The sequence below is a fragment of the Petaurus breviceps genome, unplaced genomic scaffold, assembly GCF_028583685.1.
Source record: "Petaurus breviceps papuanus isolate PSGF00001 unplaced genomic scaffold, PetGlider_PUasm1.0 221, whole genome shotgun sequence".
In the NCBI taxonomy this organism is placed as follows: Eukaryota; Metazoa; Chordata; class Mammalia; order Diprotodontia; family Petauridae; genus Petaurus; species Petaurus breviceps.
The window spans coordinates 11532046-11543980 of NW_027185877.1; the positions used below are offsets into that span (position 1 = coordinate 11532046).

The window sequence follows — 11935 nt, forward strand, 5'->3', positions numbered from 1 at the left end:
GTGTGTGTGTGTGTGTGTGTGTGTGTGTGTGTGTGTGTGTGTGTGTGAAGTGTCTTAGGCCGTATCCGAACCTAGGTCCTCCTGACCGGTGCTTTACTCACTGTGCCACCTAGCTGCCCCTCCCCCCCTTAGTCATTCTTGACAGAAAACTGACTCCCTAAAATTCCTTATCTTGGTTTGGCAGCAGGTATATATATTTATGCAAGCTCTATAAAACCCTCTTTTCCATTACTTATTTCCATTCATACATACACTTCCCACCATAGAATATAATCTCCTTGAGGGCAATATGGAAGAAAAAATACTGTAGATTAAACTTATTCTTAACATTTCTGCTTAGGGAAGGAGATCTAAAGACTGCTGTTTATGTAGTTAGAGGTTATAGTATTACTAGACAATACAAGAAATTCCATAGTCAAGAATGAGAGTCTTTCAGAGTAAAAGTTGTTTTTTTAAACTAAAAGTTTTAAGTTTTGTTCAGTTAAGAGTTTGCTTCATTATGGAAGACAATAGTTATTTAACTTTCTGCTTAACCCCTAGAGAACCATTTCCCCGAAATCATTCAATTCCTCTTTAACTATTCCTTTAAAAAATTCTCCTTTCCAACTTGTCAAAGATAAATTCAAGAAATAGTTCCATTAACTGAAATGACCTAAGACATCATTACCCAAAATCTGGTCAGTGCCTGGGGAAACAAGATACTTCTCTTTGTTAAATTAATCTGTGATCCTTTACTTTTGTCGGGTCACACCACCCTAATTCTGTCAAAAGGGGAGAAAGTTCTTCCCTGAACTTTTTACCCAGTTTCCTCAAAGAAAGTGATTAGGCCATTGGTTACCTTAGTTTAGGTAATTGTTTTGGAATTGAAAGTTAAAGAGTGATAACATTTCTCATTCAAATTAGTACAAAAGCATGCTTACTAAGAAAGACTTACTTACTGAAGTAAATGCTTTCCTAATATTTCTAAAAGAAGGAGCATGGGGTTTTCTTGCAGACTTTGTCTTTGAATCCTGTCACCTAATACCTGGTAGGTGTTTAATAAATGTATGTTAACTTTCTATAAATTTATTTTGATTGAGTTGTCTTGATCACAGCTTTTCTCAGAACATTTTAGTTGATTTCAGTTGCCTGTTTTGTTATACTTTGTGTCTGTCCTACTTTCAGTGTATTATTTAGTTCTTAGAAACATGAAACTTTTCTAAAATTGTCTGTTTTAGCTTTCTTCTGAATATCCAGACTTCTGTATATATGTATTAAATGGCTATCTAAATATATTATTTATTTCTAATAACTTTTTGTACATATACTTTTTTTTTTGTCCTGTCTTATTGTGTTTTAGGTAACTTCTGTTACTCATTGTGGTCTGGAGTATAAAAGTCATTCTTCTGTTGGATATTTAGTTAGGTGGGGGATAAAAGATAATTAAATATGTGTTCTAAGGCAAACTATTTAACTTCTCTGTTTCTCAGCTTCCTCATTTGTCAAATGAATATTGTGAAATAAACCCTATTTTACAGAGATGAAAAAGATGTGTAAATGATGTGAGAAATTAAAACATGTTATGTGTTAGATGATCAAGTTAAAAATGCTTCATAATAGATACTACCTAAATGATAGTATTTATTCTTTTTTCTTTCCTTTTGGGAGGGCAATTGGGGTTAAGTGACTTACCCAAAGTCACAAGGCTAATAAGTGTATTAAGTGTCTGAGGACCCATTTGAACTCAGGTCCTCCTGACTCCTGGGCCGGCGCCACCTAGCTGCCCCAATAGTATTTATTCTTTAAAAAGCATTTGCTATAATAGATAGAATGCAGGACTTGGAGTTAGAAGGACTTGAACTGAGATCCCACCTCTTCTACTTACTGGCTTTGGGATGATGGGCAAATCACCTAATCTCTCTGAACCTTAGTTTCTTCATCTGTAAAATGGGTAACTGTTGCCTACCTAACAGTGTTATTGTGAGGTTCAAATGAGGTAATATAAAGACTTTACACACATTCAAATGCTATCTAAATGCCAGCCATTTTCATTATTATTATTACTAATTTCTTTATAACAGTAGGAATTTATAATAAATTCTCTGTTATTTTTTATTTTCTGCTTTATATTTAGTGTATTCCACTGTTTGTAGAAGTTGTGCTGGAAAGATTAACCAGAGGGGTTAAAACAAGTGAGCTCCGTACCATGTGTCTTCAGGTTGCTATTGCTGCCTTGTACTATAATCCTGATCTGCTTTTACATACATTAGAACACCTTCATTTTCCACATAATCCTGGACCTATAACTGCACAGTTTATAAATCAGTGGATGAATGATACTGATTGTTTTCTTGGGTAAGTATTTTTCTTATTTTTATATTTTTTTGCATCTTATTTCACGTTTTTGACTACCAAGTATAACAACCAAGTAAATAATGTGCATTTCTGTTATGCACCATTAATATTTTATTTTTGGGAAGGTAAAGTATTTATTGTAGTTTATTATAGTCTGATGGAAAGAACACAAGCTGGCATAAAATTTATCTCATTGCTTAGACTATAAAATTTATTAAACTTTCAAATTTGCTATTATGAAAATCCTTCACAAGCATTTAAGTTCCTTCTTAGTTTATTAAGTTTATAAATATAGGCATTCCAGGTTGAGCTGGCTTACAGTGGTATAAAATATAGATCTGGGAAATTAATTACTTGGGGCTCTTGTTAAGACCTCTCTTCTTGTATCGATGCCTGACTAACCTTAGAAATATGAGAAAAGAGGGTTTCTGATAGTCTCAGTTGCTGAATCATTGTTGTATGACTACAAGGCATGAAATACAGTAGTCTCAGAAGAATTGAAATTGAATGTCACAGTGATACCATGGAGAGGTAGTTACATAATGATTGTGAACGTTGCAACATAATCAAATGACAAACTTAAAAGAATAGGAAGCATCAAGGAATTGTATGGTAGAAAAAGAAGATGGGTTTGTCATATGGCAAGGGTGAGTGTAATGGCTCATAGACCAACTGCTCCATTGGTATCTTCATAATGTCAGTGAAAGTCAGGAAACCTTTAGTGACCACAGAGGTGAACTTATGGGAGGAATTGACAAATGAATGGCATATGATAAACTGTCATGGATAGATTATGTTATGTGTTATTGGCAGGGATATCCAAACTGATGAGAACCCAGAGTTATTTGAGTTTTTGAGAATGAAATTATTGAAGCTTTAACATTTTATTCTTAGTACTTTGTTAAGAAAGAGTTTTGCTGTCAAAATTGTTCTCTTACAGATAGGGGAAATGAAATTCCATAGGGAGCTGTGACAGGTAATACCTGAAATAACAGAGGAAACAAAGGTTCAAGCTTCTAAGCATATACATTTATTAAACAATACGTGCCATTTGCATATCAAATAAGAACTGGGCTTGATCTTCAGCTTGTTATTGGACCCAGAGACAGATTTTTATGCATAAAAAGCAGATATTAACAGGACATAAGCCATGATAAAAGATTTTTAGGTAATCTGATTTCTAACTACAGGAAAGATCAGGGGCTTTTTGCATTGGGAGGGGGAGAACAAACAGGTGCAGTTCCCTGAAATTACAAAAAGAAATGTCGTACTTCCTGCCAAGTATCTGTATTCAATCAAAGAAACTAGTAAACAGTAACTGATTGACCAGTACAAGGCCAGCCTTCAGATAAGACATATGGATTGCTTTAGATGTATAATTGTGAGAAAACTCCTTGCATCAGTCTTCAGAATTGATTGGGTTTCTGGTCAGCATAACCCAGGTCCTTTGTTAAGGTTCTCTAAGCACAGGCAGAAGTGGTCCAGATTCCCAGCCATGCAGGGCTAGTTTCAAACAATGCGGTAGTTTTCTCACAATTCCTATAATTGAATAAAATTTTCTCGTAGAACAAAATTAGACTACATTCACAATTCAGTAGAAAAGGAACTGAGCTAAATTCAGAATTGAGTCATAAGATAGATTCTGTGTGATTTACTCAATTTCCTTCATTCCCAAGGACCCTTCTGATTTGCTTAAACAATTATCAGAATGCTTTTAAATTCCTTCTTTTATGCATTAATTCAACAGATATTTATTAATACCTCTTATGTACAAAGGCTTTAAATTCCTTCATTTTGTTCTCTTTTTGCTTGTAATCAGAAGTAAGGGTTGTTTTTGTTTTGTTTTTAAAGAATTACAAACAGAGCTTTCCAGTCAAAATAGTGGAGTAAGAGGTGGTTAGGGAGTCTGGCTTCTCACATTTGATATTGATAACAGTGAAGAGAAGAAAAATAGTAAAGAATACCACATCAAAACAAGTCCCCAAATTTTTTCCAAAAATGTCAGAAGTTTCACACAAAAAAAATACTATGTAGCAACTAAAACAATTAAAGTTAACAGAAAAAAAAAACACCAGCTGGAATAAGAAAGTGTTCTCAAACTTATATAAGGCATCTTTAAAGAAATTAATTAAGAATTAACAATGGTAAGAAGTTCACAAGAGCAAAAAAGAGTGTGGAGAAAATGAATAAATTAGAGGAAGCCCTGAAGCCAGAATTGAAAAATACTTTAAAAAAAATTGATAGAAATGCTGAACATGTCTATTGTGGAACACATAAAAAAAGACTGAAAAAAATCAGTTCCACTTTATCACACTAATAAACTTTGAATTGTATATATTTATTACTTTTCAGCAACTTAATCTTTTTTGGTATAATTGTTATACTCACATGAATATAAAGTGGAGTCATGACTGATTTACATGAGATAGATGAGCTTCTTATTAAATAGTGTTAAGTGGTGGTAAGCATCATGTATACAAAATATAAGCAAGAAAGAAAGCCTCTGCCTTCACAGAGCTTACCTTATAATGGGCTAAGATATCACATAAAGGAGAACTGGAAAGGGGGTGGTTGGATGGTACCTGTGAAGCTATGTGATTTGGAGCTGATGGTGAAGAAGTATAATGAAGGCCAGGTTATGAGCAAGAAATCATCTGTCAGAGCCCAGGAAGTTCCAAGGGTAGAGTTTAAGGTTCCTGTGGAGATGATAGTTTGAGTGGAGGTGGCATTGTTTGAAGCTGGTGAAACTGTTAGTTTTTCTACATGGTTGTAAACTTGAGGGCAAGTTGACCATCTTTGTTTGCTTTACCTCTTAACACAATTTTTCTATACAGCATAGAATTAGGCCAGATACCTTCCTTGACCATCTTTGTTCCCTTTATCTCTAAACAACCCAGTACAGTGCCTTCTGCATAGTTAGTATCAAACTTTTTCACCTTAACTTGTTATGTGGTGTTTAATAGAGAATGGAGCAAGATGTGAAGGTAGGGAGATATGGGATGTGTAGCGGGAACTCTAATTTTGGCTAGCACATAGAATAAGGGAAGACTGAGAGGAGAAGGTGATATCAAATTAGGGTAATTGAATGTCAGACTAATGAATTATAGACTTCACTTGATAGGCAATAATGAGATATTGAAGCATTTTGAGGGACATGAGGAGTGACATAATAAGATCTGTACCTAAATGACTAATTCAATAGCATTACAACAGATGAATTAGAAAGAAATGAGATTTGTTAAGATGTTTTCAGAGTTTAGGCAGAGATACTGAAGATTTGCCCTAGCTAGGGTGGTGGCATTGGGAATGAAAAGGAATAATGTGAAATGTATTGCATATGTAGAATCAACAGGACATAACAAGTAATTGAACTTGAGAAGTGAAAGAGGAAGAGTCAAATGTGATTTTGAGCATGGGTGACTGACTGTTAGTATTATTTATAGAATGTTCTCCCTTCATCTTATTCACTCCTGGCTTCAGCAACCTTTTCTATACAGATTATTCCCAAGTCGTCATCTCCATCTCAACTTCTCTCCTGAGCTCAATACACAAATTTCTGAGTGTCTACAGAATATTTCCACTCAAATGCTACTACCAACACTTTAAACTCAGCATGTCTAAAAGTAAACTCTTTTTATTTGATAATTTATATTTTAGCATAATTGAGGAACTCAAACATAGAAGCCACAATTCATACATCCTATTAATAGTACTGTATAGGCAACTTTACATCCTTGTAATTTATCTTTCCCAAAAACTATGTCCTTCTTCTGATTTTCTTACCTTTTTTAGACATTTGAGATAGGGTTCTTTTGAGTTAGTAGGCTGAAAAAAATTGAGGAGACATTATCATTATGAAAATTGCCAAAAATGATGTCAAGAAGGTGAGGGGTAAAGTAAGGTTATAAGTTTACTACAAATCTACCCTTGAAATTCTTGCTGTTAGAAATGAAACTGGTGACTAGGTCCCAATGAAATATTATCCAATATCAACTGACACCTCATTGCTGAGAGCGTTAGCTTAGATGATTCCTAAAACTTCTCATTCTAAATGCTATGATCTCTAAACCTCCAGAATCTCTCCTAGCCCTAATATTCTATGATTTTGTGACTGACATTCAGCTTTTTGAGCTTGGGTGATTAGGTGAGCTGACAAGTCTTTTATTTGCCTGTAGGAAATACAGTGAGAGTACAAGGTTTAGAAAAATCCAAGTCCTGAGCCAAGTATTTTAATTTGAAAAATGAAGAAAGAAGAGACCTTCCCGTTAAGACACAAACTCTCTCAGCCCAGCCCTTGCTTTGGTTCCTGAACTCCAGTACCATGCTCCTCAGGGCACTGAAGTGACTACCAGTAACTACTAGTTACTTCAGAGTTCAATAGTCTCTGTCTAATAAATTATTCGAGTGAAATAGATAGACAAACAGATAATACAAACAAGCACACAGAACACTAACCTCTCTCTGCAGCTTTCTAGGCAGGATTACAGCTTTACCATTGAGTCTATTTTTTCTGCTTATAAATCTCCCCAAGGAGATTTTCCCTTTTTAAAACTTCCTTGGGGGGATAGGCCTAGTAGCAGTAGAGCAGAGTCAAAAAAGTATGCAGCTTGGTAACTTTCTGGGCATAGTTCCAAATTGCTTTCCAGAATGGCTTGACCAATTCCCAGCTTCACCACCAGTGAACTATTGTAGCTGTTTTTCCATAGCCCCTCTAATATTTATCATTTTCCTCTTTTGTCATTTGTCACTAATCAGATAGGTGTGAGATGAAATTTCAGATTTGCTTAAATTTCTCAAGTTATTAGTGATTTATAACATTTTTATATGATTGTTGATAGTTTGATTTCTTCTTTTAAAAACTGGCCGTTCATATTTTTTAAACATTTTTCTTTTGGTGAATGGCTAACTTTTTCCTTATATAAATTAGAAAAGAAAGTTTCTTTATCAGATAAACTTGCTGCAGAGATTCTTCTTTTCTTCTCACTTTCCCCCAGTTACCTATTTCCCTTCTAATTTTACCTGCTTTGATTTTGTTTGTAGAAAAAAAAATTTCAATTTTATATAATTAAAATTATTAATTTTATCTTATGTGATCATCTCTCTTGTTTAATCATGAAATTTTCCCCATCCATAGTTGTGAAAGATAATTTCTTCCTTGTTCCTCTGATTTTTATGATATAATTTTATATGTTGGTGATATATCCATTTGGTGTTTATGTTAACGTATGAGTTTAGTCTAAACCTAATTTTTGCCAAACTACTATCCAGTTTCCCAACAGTTTTCATTCAAATAGTGATTTCTTCTCCTACAACTTAGGGTCTTGGGTTTATCAAGCATTATGCTACTTAATTTGTTTGCTTTTGCATATAGTATACTTGAACTGTTTATTGTCTCTTTTTTTCAGTCAATACCAAATTTCTCTGTCTCTGTCTCTCTCTTTTTCTATATTTCTCTTGTGACTGGGTCTCCCTGTTTTGCTTAGGTTGAGACCAGTCACAAAACTGATCCCAATACTTGCTGGCATGGAAGCTTTAACTTGTGTTATTTAGACCTGGATAGATTCATCTGTCCTTTGGTAGCCTAGTGACTCTTTACTACTGCAGCCTCACTACATTTGTGCCAGACTTATTGCAGACATTTTATTGACATTTATTTTTTATTGGCCCACAGCTTAGAATTCTGAAATTCAAATGAACCACCAGGTTCACAAACTTCCCCAAGCAGTGATTATAGGAATAGACCACTATAATATCTATTTACCAAATCATACTAATTATCACAGCTTCATAGTAGAGTTTGAAATCTGCTGTTTACAGACCCCTCCCTTCCTTCCTCTTTTTTGTGTATTATCCTTGAGATCTTGACTTTTTGTTCTTTATAAGAATTTCTTTATTCTTTTTCCTAAGTTTATAGGATATTCTTTTGGTGGTTTGGTTCAACACTGAATAAGTAAATTAATTTAGGTAATGATGTCATTTTTATTATACTGGCTTCATGAACAGTTAATGTGTTAGGTCTGTCTTTATTTCTGCAAAAATTTTTATAGTTTGATTCATACATTCCTTTTATGGTTCTTGGAGGTGAAACTATCAAATATTTTCTAGCTTCTGTATTCTGAAAACAACTTTCTGGCTTATCTTGATGGGTTTTGTTGGTTGCATATAGAATTACTATGTGTAAAAGAGGTTACTTGTAAGAGGTAAGCCCGGAATTATTATTATATTTAGGTGCCCCCGATAATAAATTAATACCAATATATGATATATATATACATATATATATACACCTAATAACATAACATCTAAATACATTCAGATATATCTAAATAGCATGGCATCTAAATCTAAAAAAAAATCAAATTGGAGAGAGAAGTAGATTATAAAATAATAGTACTGGGGGCATTAACATACCTTTTTTAGATATAGACATAGCTATCTAAAAGATTAACAAGAAAGAAATTGAGGGAATAGCTATAGGCAAAGAAACAACAAAATTATTGCTTTTTGCATATAATATGATGGTACATTTAGAGAACCTTAGAGTCAACCCTTTAGAGGGCAGGTAGATGACACAGTGGATAGAGCACTGAGCCTGTAGTCAGGCAAACTCATTTTCGTGAATTCAAATCCAGCTTCTGATACTTACTAGCTAAATAACTTTGGATAAGTCACTTAACCTTGTTTACCTCCGTTTCCTCATCTGTAAAATGAACTAGGGAATGGAAAACCACTCTAGTATCTTTGTCAAGAAAACCCCAAATAGGGTTACAGTCAGACATAACTAAAAATGATTGAACAACGAGTCAATTGAAAGATTAACTTAATTAACTGTAATAAAGTTATATATAAATCCATGTAAACTTTATGCTAAATGTTTTAAAATATCACAAGGATAAAGTTATATTTGTTTTTATATTTTATTTTGGGAGGATTATGTGAGGGTATCTGAATCTATGTCAAAACCCTGAGAATTCTAAATGAGGAAACACCCTGTCCTAAGGTATGCTTTCTAAAATTTAGACTTTTAGAGAGCTGGCCAGGGTACTGAGAAATTAAATGACTTCCTCATGCTTAATTCTCAGTAAGACTGATCTTTCTAATTGAGACTTGCTCCCTATACCATTCTGTATTTAATTTATCTAAAAATAAATCTAAATGAAAATGTCAGTTATGTAGCTACATATGGGTTGGCCTTTTTCTAACATATATGAATGGTTTTCATGCTATATTTAATATTTAATAAGTACTTAATGACTTTGGCTTTACTAAGGCAAGTAAGTCAGCACATATTTATTTAGCAGTTACTGTGTGCCAGATACTGTGGAAAAGAGATAAAAATAGTCTCTGCCTCCAAATAACTTACTTCCATTAGAATATGGAAGAGCAAACATGACTAAGTACAGACAAGATATATACAAAGTAGATGAAAGGTAATTTCAGAGGGTAGGGGATTACTTAGCTGGCATAGGAGGAAGGAAAGGATGTCTTAAAGGAAACAAAATAGTACTACTTAGTATAACAGTATTGAAGTTAAGAAAAAGATGGAAGTTCTACCTCTAGCCTAATGAATGTAATCTATGGAAGGCCCAGACACCTCATTAGAATCAATTAACAATGTGAACAACCAAAAAAAAAAACAAACCCCGTCTCTGAGAGGATTAAAAGGGTTTGGCCATTGTGATAAAAGGCAAATTAAACTCCTAGTATCTTTTGATTCAGAGAATAAGACATACTCTTGGGCCTTTGAACAAATACAATGGCCAGTTAAGAGATGGTCCATTGTAATGGCAAGTTTGAGAATTGAGAATTTCAGTTTTAGAGTTGGAGATAAGCTCTTGAGAGGAAATCTCTCTTGCAGGGAGGAAAGGATTTCTATCTTTTTTCCTATCCTCCCTCTTTTCCCCAGCTTGCACCATTGGTGGATAACATTGGTCATATTATCAGGAGTAGACCAGCTGGGATCTGAGAGACTGGGCTAAGAGAAGAACATTCACCTCGGAATAGAACCACACACTTTATGGCTTTGGGAGGAAAATCACTTGAAGAGGGAGGAGCATGACCTCTTCTCCCATATAACAGAGAAAAATATCATCTCTGAACTCAAGAAAGGATATTCAGGTCATAAAGTGTGAGAAGTTAAGAAGAGTTCATAACACCTTACTGTGCTTTAAGTCTGAGCCCACTATTTCCACAAATTTTTGTTTATTCTGAGTATACCCTTGACTTCTGAAAGTCTTGGGAGGAATGTTTTGTATCAGCTGTTTGTAGTATATTGCCTTACATTCAAAAATTGACAGAAAATTGTACTTGCGAAGCTAGTATATGATGAAAGCATGAGTGCTATTACTATGTGACACAGTAAGCAGGGGTGCGGGGGTAAGTATGTTTTCTCTCTCTCTCTCTCTCTCTCATTCTATTACACAGAGCCAGATCACTCACTCTGGGAGGGAGACTTGTACAGTAGCAAAGATTTTGCTGCATGTACATGAATTCTGAGCAGGGAGATTTTTATACATTAAAAATGGGCTTCATTGAGAGCAGGTAATAGATATTAGATGTGGGAGGGAGCATTCCTAATCTGAACCAGATGTAGTAGGGAAATTCTCCAGGTTACTTATCACTACCAGCCTTGGGTGGTAGGAAGGGAAGTTTCCTAATTGGGACCAGATATAGCTTGAAGGTTTGAGTTGGTAATTGGAGACCCCAGGAATAAGCATTGGCTTGCAGTGCTCCTCTGGTTTGAAGCTTCTGCAGTTAGCTCATCTAATGAAAAGTTGCTGCAGTTAGTTCATCCAGTCAGAAGTGGTGATCAATGCATTTGATGTAGGGATAGAATGAGTCAGGAGAATGTAAAAGTACAGTCTGATTGTCATAGTTTATAAATTTATAGTCATTAGGACCATATTACACTCCATAATAGAATCCTATCATTTAGTTTTCATTTTTAAATTTTTTTATTCATTTAAACTTAAATACCAGTGAGGGGAAAAAAAGAACATTTCCACGTACACAGCACAATGTAAAGAGAATATTCAACATAAAACCATAAATTTCCATTTCAGACTTTTTTTTTAAACTATATAATAAATAAATGTTTTCAAAGCTGGCAAACTTTTCTGTCCTTCCTTGTAAGTTTTCTTTTGTTCTCTGCTGTATACTTTTTTCTTCTTCCTCCCCTACCCTAGAGAAGGCTACAATTAAATAGGAATATGTATATGTTTGCATATACATATACACACATACATATATACACATGTACACAAATAGATATATTTGTAAGACCATACTATTGGTCTTAAAACATATTTCTATTTGTCACTTCTTTCTCCAGAGATAGAGTGCCCTCCTTCATAGGTCCAAATATTTTTATGTTTTTCTAAAATCAACCAGCTCATCATTTCTTATATCACAGTTGGATTCCATCTATAATCATATACTGCAACTTGTTTAGCAATTCCCCAATTGAAGGGCATCTGTCATTTTAGCCAATTTGATAAGGATAAGGTGACATCCAAAAGTTGTTTTAGTTTGCATTTTTCTAATCAATAATGATTTAGAGCATTTTTTCACCTGATTTTAGTTTTTCTTTTTCTTTCTTTCT

The 11935-nt window shown here is 34.2% G+C and overlaps 1 protein-coding gene across 3 annotated transcripts in view; it reads left to right on the forward strand.

The window, feature by feature from the left end:
- The window catches only part of IPO8 (importin 8), a 214906-nt gene that overhangs the window by 183673 nt on the left and 19298 nt on the right, over nt 1-11935 (forward strand). For all 3 annotated transcript variants that reach the window (XM_069094877.1, XM_069094878.1, XM_069094879.1), the window contains one exon: nt 2114-2334. In XM_069094877.1, coding sequence (XP_068950978.1) covers nt 2114-2334 — 221 coding nt within the window. The remainder of the gene's footprint in view (nt 1-2113; nt 2335-11935) is intronic.